General features: G+C 36.4%; 3 protein-coding genes across 3 annotated transcripts; 2 read left to right on the plus strand and 1 right to left on the minus strand.

Moving 5' to 3' along the window:
* The first annotated feature begins 4,086 nt into the window (after positions 1 to 4,086).
* On the plus strand, positions 4,087 to 5,443 carry LOC110757168 (transcription factor MYB114). The gene is made up of 3 exons (XM_021958728.2): positions 4,087 to 4,518; positions 4,683 to 4,812; positions 4,966 to 5,443. Exons 1-3 carry the CDS (start codon positions 4,380 to 4,382, stop codon positions 5,309 to 5,311), a joined length of 615 nt encoding a protein of 204 aa, XP_021814420.1. The 5' UTR covers positions 4,087 to 4,379; the 3' UTR covers positions 5,312 to 5,443.
* Positions 5,444 to 7,701: 2,258 nt separating this feature from the next.
* LOC110757166 (Exostosin family protein) lies at positions 7,702 to 14,314 on the minus strand. Its single transcript, XM_021958727.2, has 6 exons — positions 14,145 to 14,314; positions 12,700 to 13,402; positions 12,484 to 12,617; positions 10,058 to 10,406; positions 8,269 to 9,220; positions 7,702 to 7,973 (listed from the first exon to the last, which is right to left on the minus strand). The coding sequence occupies exons 2-5, from the start codon at positions 13,162 to 13,164 to the stop codon at positions 8,534 to 8,536; spliced, it is 1,635 nt and encodes a 544-aa protein (XP_021814419.1). The 5' UTR covers positions 13,165 to 13,402; positions 14,145 to 14,314; the 3' UTR covers positions 7,702 to 7,973; positions 8,269 to 8,533.
* Positions 14,315 to 16,189: 1,875 nt separating this feature from the next.
* On the plus strand, positions 16,190 to 19,728 carry LOC110757134 (uncharacterized). Its single transcript, XM_088253758.1, has 7 exons — positions 16,190 to 16,244; positions 16,570 to 17,243; positions 17,311 to 17,334; positions 17,823 to 19,121; positions 19,204 to 19,257; positions 19,334 to 19,428; positions 19,650 to 19,728. Exons 1-7 carry the CDS (start codon positions 16,190 to 16,192, stop codon positions 19,726 to 19,728), a joined length of 2,280 nt encoding a protein of 759 aa, XP_088109884.1.
* The last annotated feature ends 4,117 nt before the right edge of the window (positions 19,729 to 23,845 follow it).

Below are 23,845 nucleotides of genomic sequence, written 5' to 3' on the forward strand. Positions count from 1 at the left end.
GTGATTGGAATCACCATTCTCAATCATACCTAATACTTCGACCGAAGACTCATGAATCATATCGTTAGAACATTCTCATTCTTTACTAAAGGTAGAGATCCATTGTTGTACACTCACCTGCCTCCATGGATTGATCATGAACCTCAATCATACAATATGGTTATGCCCCTGAGGAGCACACCGTTTTAGTATATCAAAGGTCCATGACGCTTCCACAAGACAACTGTGGTGACTCAGGTCGAGGACTAATTTACATTATTGCAATTATGGAGATCTTATTTGACATGCAGGTAAAACTTCCACACAATATCCCCGATTGATTATGCTCAGTAAATTCACTCCCTAGTGAACACCTATACACTTATCTTAGTGTCTCAACACAAATAACTTGACTGTAATCCTCTCAATTAAGCAGATACACTGTACACCAGTCTTTGCAAATTGTCAATGCCCAATTGACAATCCTATGACCATGAACTCTTCAGGGTGTGAGTTATAGGGAAAGGTCTCCTAGACCTAAGATCGCTTTCCTCATCTCACTGCACATGGACTTGTCGTTTAGGTGGATAACCTAAATCGACTAATTGCCCTTATAATTTACCGTAAAAGGTAATGAAATATCCTTAAAGTTACAATGTATGTCTGACTTTAGAGCATATTTCCACACTCTGAACAATAAAAATCTACATTAAAAAAATCAAAATTTTAAAAATTGATAACACAACACTCTCCTCCACGATTACCTCCCCAACCCATTCAATCACCACCACCACCTCATACAACCTTTACCTTTATCACTCCTCTAACTCAATCTCAATCTCTCTCTAGCTTTATTCTCACAATCTCAAAGAACCCACCAACATATCGACAAGAAGCCCAGCTTTCTTTGCCTTTTCTCTACGTGTCATTCTCAACGGCAGTGGAAAAAAACTAAATCCCCCAACCCATCTCAATTGACGTCGTCGACAAGCCTTCAAAATGCGGAGAACGAGATTGAGATCCTCTCCAGAGTTCACAACACAAGATTGTGATTCTGCGCAAATTCGGTAATCGACGACCCACGATGAGAGAGAGAGAGAGAGAGAGAGAGAGAGAAAATTGAAATTGAAAAACCATCATTGTTTTCGAATCTGGGTAGGCTGGTGCGACTGGGTTCAATGTTTTGTGTGTGGAAGGGAGAGAAAGGAAGAGAGGGAAGAGAGAAGAAGAGAGGGAGAGAGGGAGACGGGTAGGTTGGGTTGGAAGAGGGAATGAGTAGTTGTGGACAGATACCAAAAGAACGGGGTTCTGTTATGTGGGTGGTGGTCAGAAGAAATCGGGTTGCAGGTGGGAGAAGAAGGGGGAGGGGTTTGTGGGGCTAGGTTCTGGGTTCTGCGGTGGGGTGGGAGGAGGGGAGATGGGTTTGTTTGATTATTTTATATTATTTTATTACTTTTTTAAATTTTATTTTACTTTGTTTAAATGTATTTTTTAATTTTTAATTATATTTTTATTTATGTAGAGGTGGGCTCCACTTGCCATGTAATCAGAGTTAACGGACTTTTGGATGAAGTTGACAGCAAGGGGCAAAGTGAGTCATCAAACTTCGGTCAAGGAGGTTTAAGTAGGCCACTTTAACTTTAAGGGGTAAAATGATATTTGACCGAAGTTTCAAGGGGTACGTACTATAGAAAATAAGCCAAAAAATAATTAACCCTTTTTTTTTTAAATACAGGCAATATTTAATTGCTCTAAAATAAATTTACATCCCTTGATCTTTAAAGTTTTTAACATAGATGTACAATAAAAACTTGATACGTGATCCACGTGCTAGGCGACAAGTGTCACAGTCGTACTGTGAATAACAACCCGCTTATACTTAAATTACCTTACTATACTTACGCACTTCTCTCATCCCCAAAAATGAGACAAGAACATGTGGTCTCTCATCTCGTCTTCACTAAAGGCCCTTAGGTGGCAAGCAAAATAATTGCCCAAATTTTCATTGGATGCATGCATCACCCATGTGAGTCAATATTCATTTGCCAAAACATTTCAAGACTTTCGAGGGTAATGATGGCATTAATTTTAGGAGCATCTAAAATTAATTAGTAAAATTGAGTATTATTTAAAATTATTCGAAAAGAAAAAAAACTACTAATTTAAAATGTTTATCCTACTGTCAAAACTCTCTGATTATTAATTAAAATTTTGACGTTTTTCTAATAGAAACACTTCTAGAAAGTACAAGCGCTTCTTATAAAAGTCATCTCAAACGAATTCTAAGAACAGAAAATAAATATCATATCTAATCATAGACTCACCTCAAACCAAAAGAATTTTAAATTTAGGATTATCAAAAAAATATTGACATACAAAAGCCCTGAAGGATATACGTATCTATAATCATCACCAAATTATTAATTATAGGATTAGCAAAAACAAAAACCAGTTATGTGCTCGTAGAGGGTCACACGTCAATAGTGCCAGCTTCAATACTTGATTGTCTATAAATTATAGTGCAGTCAATTATCACTTAGAGTATAATGCAAGACAATCAATTATAAAAAAATCTCGATAGTACGAGCGAAAACTAGATTAACCAAACTAAAAAATTCAACAGCAAGAAAGGGATGAGACATGAGCCTTGACATTAGTCAAAAAAATACATTTCAAAGAAAACGTCATGAATGAAATCAAGAGACTCCTCCAACCAAACAAATTAACCTCAATTTGGAAGAGTGTATTCTTGGACAATTTATGAGCAGCCGCATTTGTTGTTTGTCATTAATTTCATTAGAAAACAAGGACTAATGATGTTATAATAAGAAGCCAATCTCGATCACGAGACCTCTTTCTTCACCCAAATTGTTGGCTTAATTGACTCCATTACAAGCTTAACACACAGATCCAATGACATTGTGACAAGTAAGAACTTGGAATCCCAATGTTCAAATATCAATGTCACCGCACCAACCACGGCGAAGAAAGAAAGAAAAGACTACTCTAGTTGACTGTGCTCTACCTATTATCCATTTATTTACATAAATTAATAATTAATAACGGTTGGAAATAAATGCTCATTAAGATGATAGACATTTCCCCATTACTGATTTTAAGTTGTCCATTTATTCATTTATTCACATACCCTTTTGGCTCTCTCTCTCCAATTGGAAGATAGTTCCTCCAAACTCTAAGGCTTAAATAAGCCCAAACTTTGAGGAAATAAAAGAAGGAAAAGATTGGTTCTGAAGATATCAATTTCCACAAGTTCTCTCTCCTTTAATTTAGTTTATCTTGTAGAAAATGAAAAAAAATATTCTGACAATTTGGTACAAATTCACATGAGAAAGTAAGCCCAAACTTTGAGGAAATATTAAAGAAGGAAAAAAAAAATCATTAGGTTAGGTGTATTTTTTTTAAATTTCAACTGTAGATATTTCTAGCAGTGCTCATTTATTTATTTAATCTAACCAAATATTGTATTATATCACTTAAGAATTGATTATGGTTAACTAACACACAGGGACACAATAATTTTGTTTTAAAATTAATAAACCTTCAATGTGGTACAAAGAACTAAAGAGACTGAAAGGGGGACCATTTGTGCCTACCTCCCTCCCTCCCCTCCACTCCACTCCAACGTCTCATCTTCAAAAAGCCTCTAATATCCAAGTTCAGAGTTTTAGTTTGTTTTGACTACATATATTATCCAAATTTGAAGTTTTACACCCAAAGTAGAAAAGATTTTGTTTTGTTCGGCTAACAAAGAGAAAAATAATTGCAAAGATATGTAGCTCAAGCGGTTAAGAGTATTTAGCCATGCACCGAGGTTTTGGGTTTGATTCTCTCTCTCTTTTAATATTGCTTATATTTTTTTAATTTTTTTTTAAAAAAAACAACTTGTTCATGGTCTCAACTATATACACACAATTTTTGTTTCAATAAATTTATGAAACAACATATAATTGGGTGTGTTTGGAAGGGACTGGTTTCTAAGGTCAGTATCTTTTCATTTCCATATTCAAGGATAAGAAAACAATATTTATGATGACCAACTTGGAGGACAGAAAAAAATATATATAATAAGATTTATATATTCTACTTCCCAGTCTAACACAATCTGCTCTAAGTCTTAACTGGTAGTTGGGATATGAAGAGCTCAATCTCTCTCTCTCTCTCTTGGAAGGGTAGCTAGATTGATGGACTGGCTGACTCTTCAATTTTCTTCTCAGAAAACAATAACAATCAAGCAGGATATAAACCCTTCTCTCTCATTGTAGCATCAACCAACAGTCAGTCCTTCTCACTGATATCTCATCCAAGAGCAAATAAAACCCATCATCTCTCTGAGTCTCTCTTATATCTTTCTTTCTTTCTTTGTTTCTCTGCTACACGACATGGCTCCAAAGAAGAATGATGGATCGACAAAAAGAATTATGAACAAAGGCGCATGGACAGCAGAGGAAGATAGAAAACTTGCAGAATACATTGAGATTCATGGTGCAAAGAGATGGAAGACAGTGGCTTCCATAGCAGGTTAGTTTTGAGCTTACACAGTGAAAAATAAAAAATAAAAAATAAAAAATAAAAAACGAAAGGGTTAATTGAAGCCAATACACAAACCACATTAATTTCTTCTTCATTTTAACTAAACCTGACTTCATTTGTTCAAATAATTCATTGTTGTATTGCTGCTGCAGGTTTGAATCGATGTGGGAAGAGTTGCAGATTGAGATGGTTGAATTATTTGAGACCCAACATTAAGAGAGGCAACATTTCTGATGATGAAGAGGACTTGATACTTAGGCTTCACAAGCTACTAGGAAACAGGTTAGTCATCATCCACATTTTTCATGTCACGCGCTCTATCAATTTGGACCGCACATTGAAATAAAATTAAACACCAATCTAAATTATCAGACCGTCTGATAAATAAGAGAACATTTAGAATCTAACATACGACATACATGTTGTATTGTGTAGGTGGTCTTTGATTGCAGGAAGGCTTCCTGGGCGAACAGACAACGAAATAAAGAACTATTGGAATTCTCATTTGAGCAAAAAAATCAATCACAATGAGAAAACACTGCAGAATTCAAGAGCTCAAGAGACTGCTACACCTTCCCAGAAAGACAGTGGTACTGAGGGGGACGAAGAAGAAGAAGGAGGAGGAAAAGAAAGTGTGAACAATTCGGATCTTAATTTCGATGTAAATGAGTTCTTTGACTTCTCTGCTGAAGGCTCCTATGGGCTGGAGTGGGTGAACAAGTTTCTTGAACTTGATGAAGACACCATGAATTACAGTGAAAAGGTCAGCAATATTATTTAGTTAGTATTATGTGTAGGCTGTAGTTTTTCTCTCATAATTGAGAAATGAAAGAAAGAAAAATAAAAATTTGTGTATGATGAAACTGTGATTCTTCTGTGTAATTTAAATAAAAATTGCCCAGTCTCTTGAATATATTTGTCTAGCCATTTATATTTATATTTTATCGGAGATAATTAATAAATCTTAATCTCCAGCTAGAGCCAAATATTTATAGATAAGTAATGTGATGTTTGTGACCACACAGAGCACCCAAAGGCCCAGTTCTGTGGTGTTGTGACCAATGCAAACAACCCAGAAGAGTAATACACATAGTACTATATTATTTGACAAACAAAGAGAATATCACTTACTTCAACTTAATATCTGTAGAATTGTAGCATTCAACTCAAAACTTGACGCATCACAAGCATAACCTAGAAAAGAACATAAATTTGGAATCCACTAGAAAGTTAGAGAGAAAATTCTCACTGATTGTATTATTTGATAAAAGATAAGTTCCGTTCAACTATACATGACGGCTGCCTAAATACATCGTTCTCACCCATTGGACTGCCCTAAGGAGTTATTGAAAGTTTAACAGAAAATAAACGAAAAATTTGTAAATTGATTACAATTTTTAAATGCACTATTGGAAGCCCAAACAGCATCAGAAGCCCAAAATCCACCTTATGTCAGAACTCAGACGCCAAATTTGTAAATTCCTACTCCGTCATTTTTCTCTTCTTCGCTCCAATTCTTCCTCAATCTATTCAACCATTTGTTCTACATCAAAACTAATTGGCAATATCTGATCGAGAATCGTTTCGTCATGTAAAAATGTTCGAAATATGACTTAAGTTTATATTAAAAAGAGAACTAAATGAAAAAAATAAGCTACCTAATTTTGAACATTGAATCTAAATGTAAACCCTTTTTTCCTGATCATATTCTGAATCTAAACCTTAAACCTCAAATGACCTTTAAATTTAAAAAAGACCAAATTTTTTCAGAGGGGATGCCGATATATATATATATATATATATATATATATATATATATATATATATATTCGAGAGAGCATTGCAATGGGTGGTGGAATATTGTGGACTTCATCACTGGATCCATTTCGTTCCACTTGTTTGACCTCAACAGTGCCTCAATTTATTGTTCACGTTCCATTTATTAAAACAATCCCCAACCCAACACTGTTCACGTTCTATCCACGAAAACCCAGCAGACATCAAGCTAAACATAGCATCTCCCAGCACTGCCGTTCATGCGACTGGATTAGATTTTAATTTTAAGAACTCTGGTCTGGTCTGGTGGATTCTTGCTTCTAAGCATGAGACGAAAATGGCCGTTATGAAGAGGGTTAGAGGTTGACGGGAAAGATGAGAGATGATAAGGAGTGGCGGAGCCAGGAATTGTTGATGCAAGAGGCACCTTAGAGAATTAATTCAAGTTTGTTTTTTTCTTTGTGATAATTTACTTGTTACGAAGTTCTAAATTTTGGCATCTCTTAGCTTGTTACATACTAATAATTTAATAATCACTCGTATGAACAAAATAAGGGGGACAAAATAACACATGCTAGTTTGTAATTCGTTTCAATAAAATATATAAGAATAGAAAATGGAAAAAGATTTGGTTTGACAAAAGTGAAGAACACACATCAAAAACAAAAAGTCAGAATGTAATCCAGTTTCGCTCAGCTGCAACTAAAAAATTTTAAATTACAATGGCATGTCAACGTGATCTAGCCCAGTGAAAAATGGTCTTAACTTGGAGATAGAGGTCTCAGGTTCAAATTTCTGAGTTATGTGCGTGTGTGTGAGAAACCCCCTCCTCTCTAATTTAGACAATCACTTATACTCAAAAAATTATAATGACACTTTTTCAATGTAATTAAGATTCTGCATTTTGAACAGTCAACGTGCACTGTGATCAAATGTGTAGAAGGCTTCTAGAAAACTTCAAAAAAGGCACACACAAAAAAACAAAAGTTGGTGCATGCTTGTAGCCAATTTGGTTATAACTTTTCTAGAGGTACATTTCGCCATTATTGACACTGATTTGTTGAGCTGAGCCATCACAGAAGCAAAATGGAATTTTAGCTAATAACTAGCCCACGGATAATTTGAAAACTTCCTTTCTTCATATTGTCCTGTATAGAGTGTAAATAGTTTGGTTTGCAATCAAGGATCAATCAATGCACTTTGGTTCCTAAAGGAGTTACAGGTCAGTATCAGCCAACACCGTTACTATTGACTACATATTCTATACATACTGCTAGCGAGGAGAAAATCTTAGGCGTAATCAGTTGTACGTGATGGGTAAGTTTTTCTCCGCGACAATGGAAGAAAAACCTGTAAATGCAGAGACAGTGCATATACAATTATACAAAATCTGACTATCTTGTATGTATGTATGTATGTATACGATAACTGGATGTCTGTATACAAAATGTTTGTTCCAAAATGATTTACATGTCAGCATCAACAACTATGAACTATATACCTTAAAATGGAAAATTTGACTTGTATGATGAAATCATATAGGATTGTTTGTATATGGTAAAATGGGCAATGATTTTATTTTGTAATGTACCATCTACTTGAGCTTTATCTGGGTCCAATGAAATGTCACACAGAGCTATGGAGACTCCTTCGCCTTGTCATCTTTCCTGCAAGGGATGAACAAGTACATTTGACAAATGGTTAACTGTCCGAGTAAAAATTTGGTAACAGTCATTTTACACATTTAACATCAAATGAAGTCCCGAAAAGAGTTTGGAGAAGTTATGCTGTAGCTTTTGACCCAAAAAAATGAAAAGAAGTTATGGTGGCTTTGATCTGGACCAAAAAGAAGCAACCCCATTACACAAAGTGACAATACGAAACCAGCATTGGAGCTAGCAGTCACAAGAAAAACAGTAAAACATCATTTGCACTATTAGAGATGCATATTATCGAGCATACCTGCATCCCCACTTCTCATTTTGGCATCCACCCCTAGTCTTCCCAGAAAAAGTCCATCCATGTTTCAGTTCAAAGAACTTGGAACACTTTACCATGAAACCAGGCTGGAGGCACCAAATGCTGTTTGAAGTCCTTCATAAAGTCAACAGCCAAGTGCCTTAATGGACTTGCATCTTAGCCGCTAGTCTCGACTCTAATCAGCTCCTTGTTCAAACTCAGCCTATTATAGAAAATCAATATCCATTAGGGACATGCTAAACACACACTAGGATTCCGGGATTTGGATCTGGTTCAACCTGCTAGACCAGATTGAATGCAGAATCATATGGAATAAATCATATCTGATTGGTCTTGGATTCCAAAGGAAATGCTTCTGCACCATTTTCACATTAATTTGCATAGTAAGGTATCTTCTCATGGGAATAGCCACTAAAATCTCTCTTAACTTGGGAATATCCTTCTCGGCCACGGCAACGGAAAATTTGCTCCAATCTAGCACATCACTCAAAGGAGGGGGGAAATTATCGGCAATAATCACTGGGACACATTCATAGTAGATGGACTCGATGATCCTTGGGCTGTTCACTTCATACCCCATTGGGCAAATACAAAATTTACTTGATTTCATATGTTGGATATAAGACATCTTTCGTGAGACTCTAAGGGGCAGAGGCCCGTAGATTTTCATGTCTTCATGTTTGTCCTGCCAGTGCTTGAGAAGTGTCGGGCGGACTCTTCCATGCATGTTTCCTGCAAAAAAGGCAAGGAGTGGGCGCTGTGACACTCTAAATCCACCAACATTTCTAAGAGGCTTCCTGGGGGTCCTAATGGTAGTTTCTGGAAGTGAAACATCCTTCCTGGCAACAAATATTCCTTCTGAGGTGTCAGCATTGCATAGAGCTTTTATAGTATTTTTGGTTAGTTCCTCATGGGCGGTTAATGTGTAAGGGCCCTGCAAAAGGTCGACAAAATGGAGGAATTTAAGTTTAAAACATTACCATGGCATCAACTTGTATACACTGATTGGTCTTCATAATAATGGATGCTTAAATATCAGATATTAATTGAATAGATATTTACTTTCAAAAATAATTTTCAAATTGCAAACCAGCAAGCATCTTTCTCATACCTACAGATATGCACACACCTTTCAGCTATTATGCTGACGTAGAAGCATTTCCAATCAAACTACAAAGAGAAAACATATACAATAAAAACTGCCAAGGAATTTGGAATTCTTTCTTATACTTCCTAGACAATTCAAATTCGATCACCATAGAAATCTTAGAAGTTAAAAAACATAGAGAATAGTACAACAGCCTATTACTCTTTCCAGACAGTACTCGAATATTATACTGCCACGATACAGATAGGTGCATTGTCAAATGTAAAAGGAGGACATACATCATAATGGCTGTTACAGTATAATTATATAGCAATTTTACTATTTGTAAAATGGAAATATTTTACAACACAAAGGTGAAGCATAGTTTGGAAAATCAGAAAAGTCAACTCGGTAACAAAACCATATAATTTGATGCCAGTAATGATTATTTCCATGCAATGAGAAAACATTAAGCTGTGTTAAAACATTACAGAATTTAGACTTGTGAAAAATTGAAGTTCAACTGTACTGTGTAGTCTACTACTATGCTTTTGTGATGAGATTAATTCAGTGTACAACCTACAGAATAAAAATGAATGTCTTCAATTCTTAAACAATTAATTACATTAGCACAATCAAATTGGAAAGAAGCATGCTGTGGAAAGGAAGAACAGATTACTGTACCCAGTCATGGCAAGCAACAAGGAAATGATCTGACCCATGTGTCCGATTCCAGAAAGGATACTTTGCAGCAATCGTGTTTGTGTAGTCTCTCAGGAAAATTGAGAGTGGTTTCATATTATGTGAATTTGGTACATAAAGTGCCATCCCCAATTGGCGCATACTGTAAGGAAGATAAAATAAGTGAGCCTTTTCTGGATCCCTTGTGACAAACTGCCTGTTTTCCTCCATCAACTTCATGAACCATCCTTCAGAAGCATAAATTCCTCTGAGATGAGGTTGGTGAAAAATGGGCCTTGCTCCATCACGATATATGTAAACTTTAAGTATCAGTTCCATCAGTTCATAGCTCCTGAAATTAAGGCAAAATTGTGGCTTTAAACGGTTCAGTAAAAAATAATTCTGATGGATCATTATCATGAGAACAGGAAGCCTGGTGAAATCAATGATTGAGTATATTGCCAGACATTCTAGCAACTATTGTTAGATATCTAGAAATACAAGTGAACATACACACACAGAGGCATGATTTTGAAAAAGAAAAGTAAATAACACTAACAATAAGTATTTTCCCATGTTTATATTGTACTGTCAGTTTTAATGAGTATTCTTGCGTCTGAAAGAGAGAAACAGTGTTAATAACATAGATGCTACGAAGTTATAAATTTTACTGTAATATATAATTTCATAACTGCTCAAAATATGCATATTGTTCATGCATAAAAAAAACTTCATGATGAAAATATGGATTCCAATCTTGATAAAACAATGTATAAGTTTCTGAAGGAAAAGAGAAAGCATGCCACGGCTACATGTTTTAACTAATGAATTCCATTCCATAGCCATCCAAAATTCACATGACTGAGTTGCTCTTGCTTCACCCTCAATTTCACAAACAAGAGGACACAGTGTTCATCAATTATTGCAACTTTTTTATATAAATCATATTTGTACAAGAAAAAGGAATTGAACCTGGCTAGAGCAATGCAATCAAGATAGCTTGTGAAGGAATGTGTTTCTAATAATAAGTCCAAATCTTTGGGTACATTAGTTAGGTAAAATCTTTGGTACCAAAATAATAAGTCCAAGTTTCTGAAAAAGAAAAAACATATTGCTGCATGCTTTATCATCCTAGTGCTCTACTGTAACTCAACAGGAATATGCATGGCTCGTCTAATAGATTCTTTAGAGCATCCGCAATGATGCTCTCTATTTCTTAGCTAAAATTTAGCTAAAAATATAAGAAAGCTATTTTAGGAGCTCTCTAAAAAATTTCAACTCCAACCATACTCCCTAATTTGGAGAGTCATAAATGTTATAACTCTTTTTTGATTGGTCCATCTCTATTAAAATAAATAAATAAAAATAGTTAGCATTAAATAAAGGTTTGAAATACTCATTAAATAAGGCAGCATTAAATTATAGGGAGCCACTAGGAGTACTTTCTCTCTCCTCAGATTTAGTAGCTCCTAGAGGACTCCCTATTTTAGGAGGTGGATAGGGAGCATGGTTGGAGTTGCATTTTTACAATTCCTCCCTAAAATTTGTCTAAGGAGGTGGTTTAGGGAGCCCATTGCGGATGCTCTTAGACTCGTATAAATTTCAGATAAAGGGAAGGATGAGCAAATTTAAAAATGAACCCAAGCAAGATTTAGAAAAGAAAAAATGCTTCTGAGTGGAGATACAATAGGACTTTATCAAAAGTCACAGTATTTTAAAATTTCTGATACCTTATAATCAGCAGATTTAAATGTCTCAGGATCTTCAGGGCTTTTGCACTATGATATGATACATAGAGCTATTATAGATAGGAAGAAAATGGGTGAGGGTTTCATACCGTCAGAGACAAGCCTGAATATGAGTGACTAACAAAATTTTGCTACATGAAATGAATGAGGTTCATAGTACTGAGAAACTTACAGATTCATGTGGTGAATAAGAAATTCAGAACAACTGAAGAACAGAACATGAGACCTAAGGGTCTTAAATATTTCTGAGAAACTTCAACACTAAAATCCATCTTTAAATGTCTCTAAAATATTTCACTGCATTCACAAAAGGATGGGTAACATATGTAACCTAATAGACAAAAATTAGGACCAGTGAAATTTGAGCCCAAAGACATCCTTAAACTCAATATCACTGATACTAACTTAGCTAGACCGCACAATGCAGATAAGATTTCCTTTAACCAGTCCTAAGCCCAACCACTCTTACCATTATGTATCTCAAATCTTGCATGTAAACACTGCATATACCCGAGTAGGTGACCTATGAGCAAATATACTTTTTTTCACATGAAGGACTAAATGAACATCCACAATTCCTAGAAGTTTGTATTCAAAATATGTATCACACACACACTGGCACACATATGAACGATTGACTAGGATGACGAAGGAAAAATGGTGATGGCATTGTGAAATTACCTTTTGAAAACAGAAACATTTCGAAATATAGGGGCATATAGATCAGGATCATCCTCCATAACTGATGGGGCATGCTCAACCTCTTTCTTTGCATACACAAGTGCCTCTTTTGGTGTCAAGGACCAAATGAATTTCTAAATACGTATGCTACAGTGTTAAGATCATTGGTAACATCTTTCTTTATCATAAACTCAATGAAAAAAGGAACAAGACTACCTGCATACGAGAAGGCACAGTTCTACGTGGAGGGGGAGAAGGAGGGACGACCTTTGACATGTTATCAACTTTCGAATCTTTTCTTCTCCTTCTAGATTTTCCCCTCGGAGGAACTAAGGCTGCAACTGGCATAATTGGCACTGAGAGATTCAAATCAATAGGAGGATTCGGTGAAACAATGGGGGCACCAGAAATTATTTGCAATCTTTTGACCCTTGCCTCAGTAGAGGTCTTATTCAAGCTGAGGCTACTGTTCAAGGGTTTATCTGATGGAATTGCGACCGGCAGAGAGAGGAACCACATATCCAGAGGATCATTAAGTATAAACATTTGCAACATGACACAGGATGCTGTCATGATGGCCCCCGCAAAAAATATCTTTTTCCAGTCAATTTTATACCCGCCAAAGAGCCGGATAAATTCTTTCATTAGGATCACAGCAAGGCTCTCACATAAAGTTTTCATCTCATCATACTACAAGATTTCCACCTTGCCAACATATAAAAAAGTGAATAGAGAAGGTCCCAGCAACCATGAGCTTATTAATCTACAATTCTCCTAAATGAGAGTCCAGGTCCAGAAATCTCAGCTTTCGTAACAAGGTCTGCCCAAATTTTCAAACTACCTACGTGTTTGATAATGTCCAAGTCTTATCCCTCTCTCTGAAAGGTGTGAACTCCACAAAATTTGGTAAATCAGCTTCCTAGTAAAGAATCAAAAAATGAGAGAGAGAGATTACAGAACTAGTCAAAATGACTGTCATCATGCTTTTGCAGTGATCAAAGACAAAATTATGGGAAACCATAGATAGTTCTACCAGAAGCCAGAACACAACATAAATACCAAGTGATAATGAAACTAACTTTTACTTAAATTATAAAGCGGAGAGAAACTAAAAAAATAATTCTTCGAAGTTTATGTTACAAGCTCCTAGCTCGTGCTTTTCCAAAACCATAGCATGCATTGTCAGACTGAAACTGCTTAGAATTTTTCATCAAATTCCAGTAAAAAAACAACTTGAATTCACAGCAATCAGATTACATCATGTTGAAAATCTTGCTAACTATCACAATCCAATAGTCTGGAGAAAACCCAATATGCTAAATTCAATTCTGCACAGTTTAAGAACAGAAAAAAGAAAAAAAGAAAAAAAAAGGAGCAACACTGTTCTTCATCTAATTCAAATAAAAAACAATTGTTTTAGCAGGAGAAACGAAAAGAATTATATTAATATGTTATAGACCATAAAAATATTAACTTTTTCGATCATTTTAGTTGTTTTTGGCTAGTTGCATTAAAAAGGGGTCCCTGACTGAAAAAATTTCTCTTTTTTTCTTCTGGGTATTAAAGGAAATTCGAGTTCCAGAATTAGAAAAGCAATAGATGAACACAGGACCGATAAGTAGAACAACATATAATGTTATGTATGTGGGTAGAAATCATACCTTGATCCAGTGAGCTAGAGCAGAGTCAGCTGAGCTAAAATGGGAACGAATCGAATTCGAAGAAGCTGATGGATCTAAGACACAGAAGAGAGAGAGAGAGCGAGAGGGAGATTAGGGAGGGAAACAGAGAGAGAGAGCTAGCGAGACAGACGGTAACAGTTCTCGACTTTTGGTAATAAAAATAGACCTTTTGAATATTTTGACCAGTCAATCCGTCAAGTTCAACTGCTCAAACGACTACTATAAATAAATAAATAAAACAATTAAATAAGAGGAGGGACTAGTTAGCGACAGTTTAGCATTGCTAAACTTTTTGGCTTTAAGCTGTCAATTGTGTGTCAACCAAGTTAAGAATTAATTATTTGGAAAAAAAAAAAGTTAAGAATTAATTAAATAAAAGTCTTTAGACCAAAATAAATAAATAAAAATCATATTCATGTCATCATTTCCTTCTTTTTTTACTAAAAAAAAATATTTATATGACTCTATTTATAGCTAATCATGGCATGCTACGCGTGATAACTTTTTCACATGGCAATATGTGATTGGTCGAGGATAACAAAACAATGTTATCCCCGTTTTATACAAATTTTTCTGTTTTTTGGTTGGGTCAATGTTATTTGATGATATAATTGTATGAAATCCTTGAAAATGTGCGCTTAAAATAGGCACCAAAAGAATAAGTACATGAAAGGCTATAATTGTATGAAATCCTTGAAAATGTGCGCTTAAAATAGGCACCAAAAGAATAAGTACATGAAAGGCTAGCTTTGCTATGGTAGAGTGCATTTTAAGTTCAACTCAAAACTTGTATGCATGGCATGGAAGGTGTCCCGAGTTGGGAGAGGAACTTGTTCTAGTGTTTGGTGATGGACGAGTGAAGTTCTATTTGCGGGACGTTTTAACGAGGCTGCATATTTTCATGTGGATATTGTTATTTGATTTATAAGGTTGATGAAATTTCGTTCACAACAAAAAATAATTTATTTATTTTTACTTTAATTTAATCGGTTGACTTCAAAAGATTACCCATTATACATTTTCTTTGACCGGTTTCTTTCTATATAAATTGTACATTCTTATTGGGCATATAATTAGAGAGGTAGTACATTCTTGTTCGAAAATATATAGTCAACGATGTGTTCTTTCAATTTTGGTTGTCACCAAGAAATTGAAAAGGTAAATGCAACTGTCGCTTGAATTTCAAAAGAGACAATATCTTCATAAATTGAGATCCTAAAATTATTGAAAATTGAAACAAACAGAATAACTTACAAAAGGGCATATTATAGGAAGTAGGAAAAAGGAAAATTTTAAAATAAATTTTTTAAAAGGGGGAAAATCTGACGTTAAGCTTGCTTGCATGAAGGTTGTGTTGTCTCAAGGTGACATATCAGGTGGAGATGCTCTTCGCAATACTCTCAGTCATAAGTCTTCTTCTTGTTTTGGTTATACGTGAGCCTAATTAATTCATATAAAATAATTAATAAAAAGAATAATTTATTGTCGTCTTTGGATGTGCATCCAAGGTTGAAAAATAAAAAATCCAAGAAAAAAAATATCCTTCAACCAATCAAGTATAATATGAATCAAATTTAGTCAATCCAAAAGAGAGAGAGAGGAATAATAGGCATTGCTTATTTCATGCGAAAAAAAGAAAGAAAAAAGAGAGAATATTAATGTCCTTTTAATTTAGGCTTTTTATCACAAAACATCCCTGACGTTTACGAAACTATCAGATTGCATCCTTAAAGTTTTTTTGTATCACTTATGGTCCCTAACGTTAATATGGGTGCTCTTAAATGGTCCCTCCGTCAAAAAAATCGTTAAATCTCCAATTTTATGAGGGGTATAATCGTCAGATCAACTCACTTTTACTTTGACCCAAAAAAAAACTCACTTTTACCTCTCACAATTCAAATATATTTCCTCTAGGTCGTCGTCAACATCATCAGACCCATTTCTATGCTTTTTCTTTGAAATAAGGTTTTTCAGTCGTGGGAAATTGGGCGGTAAAGCTCATCTGCAAAAGTGATTGAGAGAAGATGGATGAGGCAAATGAAAACTATCGAAAAGGGGGAAAGGCTCCAACGTATAAAGGTAAGAATCTTTTGAAGAGTGAAAAAGCAAAGTGTTCATATTTGACTATTTGCTTCTGATGAGAATTTTTATGCTTTAACCTGTGGCTTTATGCTTTGGGTGTGGTCCATATTTGACTAGTTTGTGTCATATTCAAACATGGGGGTTTGTTTATTGTTTTGTTGCTTTGGTACTTTGGCTGTTGTCAGTGTGTGGTTGTGGTTTGTCATATATGGTTTGTTTTCATGTGGTTGGTGTACGTATTTATTATAGAAAGGCTTTGAAATAGGTAATGAAGGAAAAAAAACAGACTTCAATTCTTGGGATTAATTGTTTGTTATGGCAGATCCTGACAAGCTTACTCTTGAGATTCACTATGGAGGTACACTGATGCAAGTAGCTGTCGGAAAAGGGGATGAATATTGTGGAGGGGAGGTTGTGTGTCTTGACAATATAGATGGAGATAAATTATCGTGGATTGAGCTGGTTAGGATTGCAAAAGAAATAGGTTATACAGGGGAGAACATATGCTTTTACTACAAGTTGCCTCGTGATAAGGATTACAAATTAATAGGTAATGATAAAAATGTGTTGCAGATGGTTGCAGAAAGGCCTAACAGCAAAATTATCCCTCTATATGTTGTTTCATTTGATGTGGCACTTTATGAGTTGTCATGGCAAGGTCAGCATGGGGATTTACTAAGTGAAACAGCAAGTGGCACCTACAAAGAAGCTGAAGGTCAGAACGGGGAATATGAAGGGCAAAATGAGGGACAAGATGGTAATGGTACAAAAAATGGAGAAGTTAATATGCAGGAAGAAAGGGAAAGAGCTGGGAATGCTAGTGAAAATGAAGAGAGTGATGAAGAAGATGATACAGAGTTCATAGATAGTGACTATGAGCAAGACACAGATGCAGAAGAGGTGGAGGTTGATGATACAATGTTTGAGGAGTGCATTGACAATCCAATTGAAGAAGAGCCTGAAGAAATGGGTTATGCAGGGGAGATTTCAGATGATGTCCAGAATTCAGAAGATCTTCATAGCAAACAAGACAATGATGACGAGTGTGATGAGAATGGTGAAGTCACCAGCAATAGGAGGAAAAGAAATGTTCCAAACTTCAGACAATGGAGGAGAGAAGCTATGCTAAAAAATCCAACCTTTGATATTGGGATGCACTTTGCCAACAAAACAGTATTTAAAGAGGCTGTGCAACACTATACTTGCATGGTAGGGAAGAACATATGGTTTAAAAAGGATGACAAACAAAGAGTAAGGGCTGCATGTGAGGTGGGCTGCCCTTTTGTGATATTTGCTTCGAGAATTGATGACTCACCAACAATGGTCATCAAAACCTTGAATTTGGAGCACGAGTGTTCAAGGGATCAGAGAAATTATTGGCTGAATTCTACTTTTTTTGCTCAAAGGTATGCAAATGAGTTAAGGGCTGATCCGGATTGGTCAGTTCCTGGATTTACAGCTGCAATTCAGAGAGATTTTGGCTTGCAGCCGAGTATGCAACAAATATATAGAGCTAAGCTGAAGGCAACGAAGTTAAACAAAGGTAGTTTTGTTGAGCAATTCCACAAGCTGCACGATTACTGTGAGGAATTGAAGAGGGCAAATCCAAGAAGCACAGTTTTGCTTAAAACTGAGTTGGATGGTGATCAAAGAAGGTTTCATAGGCTGTATATTTGTTTGGAAGCATGCAAGACTGGATTTTTGCAAGGTTGTAGGCCTGTAATTGGTATGGATGGGTGTTTCATTAAGGGACCACATCCTGGTCAGTTATTGGCAGCAGTAGGGATTGATGGGAACAATGGAATGTTCCCGCTAGCTTATGCTGTTGTAGAGATAGAGAATAAAGAGACATGGGACTGGTTCATAAGAAATCTGATGGCGGACTTAGCCATTGAAAATGGACATGGTTATGCTTTCATTTCAGATAAACAAAAGGGTTTAGGACTTGCCCTTGGTGATTTACTTCCCAATGCAGAACATAGGCATTGTGTCCGTCATTTTTACAACAATTTCAAGACTTCACATAGTGGCCTGACATTGAAACAACTTATGTGGGATGCAGCTAGGGCAACAACAATCCCTTGGTGGCAATGCCATATGGAGAGGATGAAGCAAGAGAGTGAAGTTGCTTGGAAGTGGTTGCACCCAAAATCTGCAGTTCATTGGAGTAGATCACACTTTAGAACCCAGTATAAGTGTGATATTTTGCTGAATAATCTTTGTGAGGCTTTCAATTCTTCAATATTAAAGGCAAGGGACAAGCCAATTCTTTCAATGCTTGAGGGTATAAGGACAAATCTCATGGTGAGGATGGCAAACAGGAGGGTTGCAGCTTGGAAGTGGAAAAGGCATGTTGGTCCAAGGATTGAACAAATTATGGAGAAGAACAAGCTGGAGGCTGGTTATTGTATTCCTACTTTGTCTGGGGATATGAAGTATCAAGTCACAAATATGCATGGGGGGCAATTTGCAGTGGATCTTGCAATAAAAACATGCTCATGTAGGAGATGGGATCTTTGTGGGCTCCCATGTCCACATGCAATCAGTTGCATTCTTAGAAGGAAGCATGACCCTTACTCATATGTAGATGAGTGCTACAAAAGGGAAGCTTATCTTAAGTGCTATAACCCTATTATTTCTCCAGTGCCTAGCATGGATCAGTGGCTAAGCACTGGTCCTCACCCATTGTTGCCTCCTCTATTTAAGAAGCAAACTGGGAGGCCAAGAAAGAAAAGGGCTAGGGAGCAGGGTGATCCACCAGCTGCAACCAAAGGAAACAAACTATCTAAGTGGGTTCATGAAAAATTTAGTTGTAGCAAATGTGGCCAAGCTGGCCATAATAAGAAAACATGTGGCAAATCAACAAGTCAACAGGTATATTATATTCTTACTTCAAGGAATTATATTATTCATTTGCTTATTGATTAATTACTAAAATTCTTCATATGCTTTGCAGCCTCCAAGTGCCCAAGTGGTCCCTAAACCTAGACAAAGGAAACCAAAACTTAAGGTTTTACAAAATCGTTGTATTGTGATTAAAATAGTTCTAATTATTGTATTATAGTTTGACTTTAATTGTTGTCTAGGTGGCAAGAGGAGGGAGGAAAATACAGCAATCAAGGTCAAACTCTAATGCTCCAACGGGAACAAGTATTTCACAACCTTCTCTAGCAGTTGTCAGGTTTTCACAACCCTCTCCAGCACCTCAAGTGGCATCACAACCTCCTACTGCACACAATTCTTCATCCCAGCAAGCCTCAACATCACAAACTGTCCAAAGAAGGAAATTAAAGTCTCCAGCAAAGAAAGGAAGGCCATGGAGAGTTTGAGATGATGTTTTATGGAACTGTAATTGGAAGTGGTCTAAGGTTTTTGATGTATGATATTGTTTTTTGATGGAAGCTTTCTAGGGGTTAAAGTGATGGAACTGAAAGTGGTTTTTGATGGAAGTGGTCTAGGATTTTTGTATGTATGGAAGTGAAATCCTACTTTCTGACCCCAAAAAAAAGGAAGTGATTTTTGATGGAAGTCATGTAGGGGTTAATGTGATGGAACTGAATGTGGTTGATGATGTAATTGAAAGTAGTTTTTTATGTATGGAAGTGGTTTTTGATGTATGCAGTTGGTTCAATTTGTTCATAGTGGTTGGTAGTTTAGTTTATTCAATTTGTTCAACGTGAGTTGTTTATAGTCCAATTTGTTTTTGTTATTCCCTTTCATTTTTAGCGCTTTTAGCATGTGAAAATGAACAGCAGCTTTAGTTGCCCGCCAATTCCAATAAGAAATGGAGGGAAATGGTTCCAAATTGGTGGCAAATAGGTCTAAGGCATTGAAGAGGTCAAAGGGATTGATTTGACGATTATATCCCTCATAAAATAGGGATTTAACAGATTTTTTGACGGAGGGACTATTTAAGAGCACCCATATTAACGTTAGGGACCATTTGTGATACAAAAAAACCTTAAGGATGCAATCTGATAGTTTCGCAAACGTCAGGGACGTTTTGTGATAAAAAGCCTTTAATTTATCCAATGAATAAGGCTTTTATTTATTATTATTATTATTTGCTACAGGTCTAGCAAGGCAACAGGCATACACAAAAATATATTTCCATTGGAGTGGGGGCTCTTCCGTCGCAAATTGACACACTGTCAGGCTCAGCCTCCGAACATCTTAAACTGCATTCATCTTCCTTTCCTGGCAGGGGTGGCCCTCTTGGCTCGTGGCAATATGAACCATATATAATCTTTCTGCAGCTGGGATCAACCGACGTCACCCCTTCAAAAACAAAACAATCAATTTTACAAAATTACAATGACATTCTCGACGTTTTTATTTATTTGTTATTTTTAGCACTAGTGATTGGGAGGGGGGTTTACACAAATATTTATTGGGTGTCTCGGGATTTCAAATCTCCGTCCACATAGATGGAAATGGAAGAGTTCAACCAACTGAGCTATACTCAATTGGCATCCACATTCATATTTATCAAACAAGACATTGTGACGCATCTGCCACATTATTTAGAGACTAAGATTTGGGTCCACTCGAAATCTCATTCATGCTTACCGTTTGAGTTATTTTCTTTGACAATCGCTTTCGTGAACATAGCTGACGAAAAAACAAAATCTTGAGTTAGTTATGCCAGTTGATATACGTAGAGATTTACAATGAGACGTTGAAAGTGTGTACATATATATATATATATATATATATATATACCTGAACCAAGAAGAACAAGGATGATCAAAAAGTTGAGTTGCGGCAGCACCTTCGCCATCTTCACCTTACAACTAGTACTTTGGCAAAAACCGAAGAAAAAAAAACCTTGACAGAGATAGCTTTAGACTCGTGATTGTTGTTCTGGTGGTGAGGTTGAAATGAATTTATAGAGTTGAAATATGAATTGATCACATAATTACTTGCAAGAATCAATATTTACATAACAAATCGTGGTAATTAATTTTCAAAATGCTAAGATCATGTCTAACTAGATTTTTTTTCTTATGCGCCAAATGTATAATTAGATTTCTTGTATATAAAAAAACAATGTGACAAATCAGATTTACTAATTTCCATTTACTATATGATCTTACAGCAATATTTGCCGATATCATTAGTTTGTTCAGTAAACAATCCCATTATTCATGGCCAAAAATAAGCAATGTAGAGATTTCAAGAATAATAGGCATTGCCATGATTTGCATTTTTGCCTATTTATGGTCAAAATATGTAATCCAGAATTTCAAGAATAATAGGCATTGCCATGATTTGCAATTTTGCCTATTTATGGTCAAAATACGTAATCTAGAAATTTCAAGAAAGTTTTTTTTTGGTCAACCATGAATTAAATTCCAAGTCAAAAGGCAACCGCAAGGAAATACATAGAAAGCAGTTTCTGAGACAAACTACAGAAGCACCTTCATCTGAATCGCTACAATCCAGCAAAAGAAGGAAAACTCCTACTCTAAAAACTAAAATCAAGGAGGACCTGGAAGACCATCAGACACCAAAACATGTATGAGAGACAGCCACTGGCGGACCCAGAAATTTTTTAGCGAATGTGCAATATTGACTAAGTATGAAAAATAGTTTTTCGGAATAATCATTTTCTCAAGATAATTTTTGGCGGCTTTTGTTCCTTACACATCAAATAAGAAAACTTGATTTTATGGGATTTTAGTATGAAGTATATATTGACTTAATGAGCCATCATTTTTAGCCTAAATCGTATTTTGCACTAAAATCGAATTTTCATATTTTGATTTGGTGGGAATTTGATTTTCTAGTATTTTTATTTGAATCCAAATGGGGGGTACTTCCTTATTTACATTGTAAATTTAAGTAAATTGAGTAATATAAAAATAAATATAAGTAAAAGGACAAAGACATTTACTTAAATGTTGAAGATGGAAATAAGGTAATCTGTACACCAGTTGAGCTAATGGGCAATTTCAAGCACCTACAATGGTTTTTCCGGTGAGGGGAGGTGCACTGCACCTCCTTGCCCCTTAGTAGGTCCGCCTCTGGAGACAGCGGTGGTTGAGTAACCCAGCTTTCCAGCTCCATTGCTCGGCAACCTATCGCTGCAGCCTTATGAGCTGCTCAATTTGAACTCCTCTGAACCCAACGCCAGAAGACACTTTTGAACTGATTAGCTCTGCGCCAGATAACCTCAATAGAAGGCCTGATAGTCCATGCATTGTTCCTTATATCCCCTTGATCCCGTCCACAAGGGTCTTTGAGTCAGATTCCACGTAGACATCACTAATATAGCCAAGATTGGCCACAAACTCCAACCCCATGACTGCTGCTTCTGCCTCCACCTCAAGAGCAGAGTGACCCACCCGTGATGCAGCCAAGCCGCCTAGAAACTCCCCAGTTGAATTTCGAATTACCACTCCAACACCAGCTTCTCTACCATTGCTTTGCCAACTCCCATCAATATTTACTTTAACGAAACCCATTAGCGACGGCTCCCACGAGCAGACCTCACCATTTAAAGGGGAATGGCTCGTCACACTATTTGCATTACCTCGCCACACTTTTTGAAATTCCACCTTTGCCTTACCTGCATTTTCCACCACTTTGCATGGATCAATTCTATAACCTTCCATGATAGCTTTACATCTGGTCTTCCATATTTCCCAAAGAAAGAAGCTTAGCATAGTAAGCAAATCATGCTTTTCCATTTTTGATTCAGTTCTCAAGTCCAGAATATTATTCAACCAAACATCTAGAGTGCTAAAGCTTTGAGTATCAATTCTTAATGTCATTGGAGATCCAAACCACACAGCTTGAGCCTAGGGGCAGAGAAATAGTGCTTGTTCAATGGATTCTTCGTATTGATCACAGAGGCCACACATAGGAGAGGCAGAAATTTTCCTCCTGAATAAATTAAGCCGCGTTGGAATAGCATTGGACATGCATCTCCATAAGAATATGCGTATCTTAGGCAGGGTGCAAACACTCCAAACAGCTTTCCATATTCGATTTGAGATGAAATGAGAAGAATGCGAACTCCCAGATGCTAGGTAACGATGAGCGGACTGCAAACAATGATATCCTGATTTTACTGAATATAGACCGTTCGAAGTCCAGGGCCAGACAAGCTTGTCCCGCTAACTCGAAGGACCGATGGGGATGGCAAGAATCTGCTTTTGAGTTTCCTAGCTCATATAACTACCCACCCTGTCCAAACTCCAAGTTCGATTATGCAGATTGATAATATCTGAAACCATTTGTGGAGCATCATGAGGGACATGAGTGATTGGTGTAATAATGCCATTATCAGGAATCCAATTGTCACCCCAAATATTTGTATCTGCACCATTCATGATCTGAACTCTGGCCCTGCCCATTAAAGCATCTCTTCCTTCTAGAATACTTGTCCAGATCCAAGATGGTCTGTGACCCAAAATAGCATCCTTAAACTCACAATCAAGATAGTACCTTGCTTTCAGAATTCGAACCCATAAGGCATTAGGATTAGAGATTATTCTCCAACTCTGTTTGGCAAGTAGTGCCAGATTAAATTCCTCAAGGTCTCTAAAGCCAAGACCTCCATCTCCTTTCGCCAAACACAAAGCCTTCCAAGA

Source organism: Prunus avium, chromosome 5 (assembly GCF_965620075.1).
Source record: "Prunus avium chromosome 5, drPruAviu1.hap1.1, whole genome shotgun sequence".
Lineage (NCBI taxonomy): Eukaryota > Viridiplantae > Streptophyta > Magnoliopsida > Rosales > Rosaceae > Prunus > Prunus avium.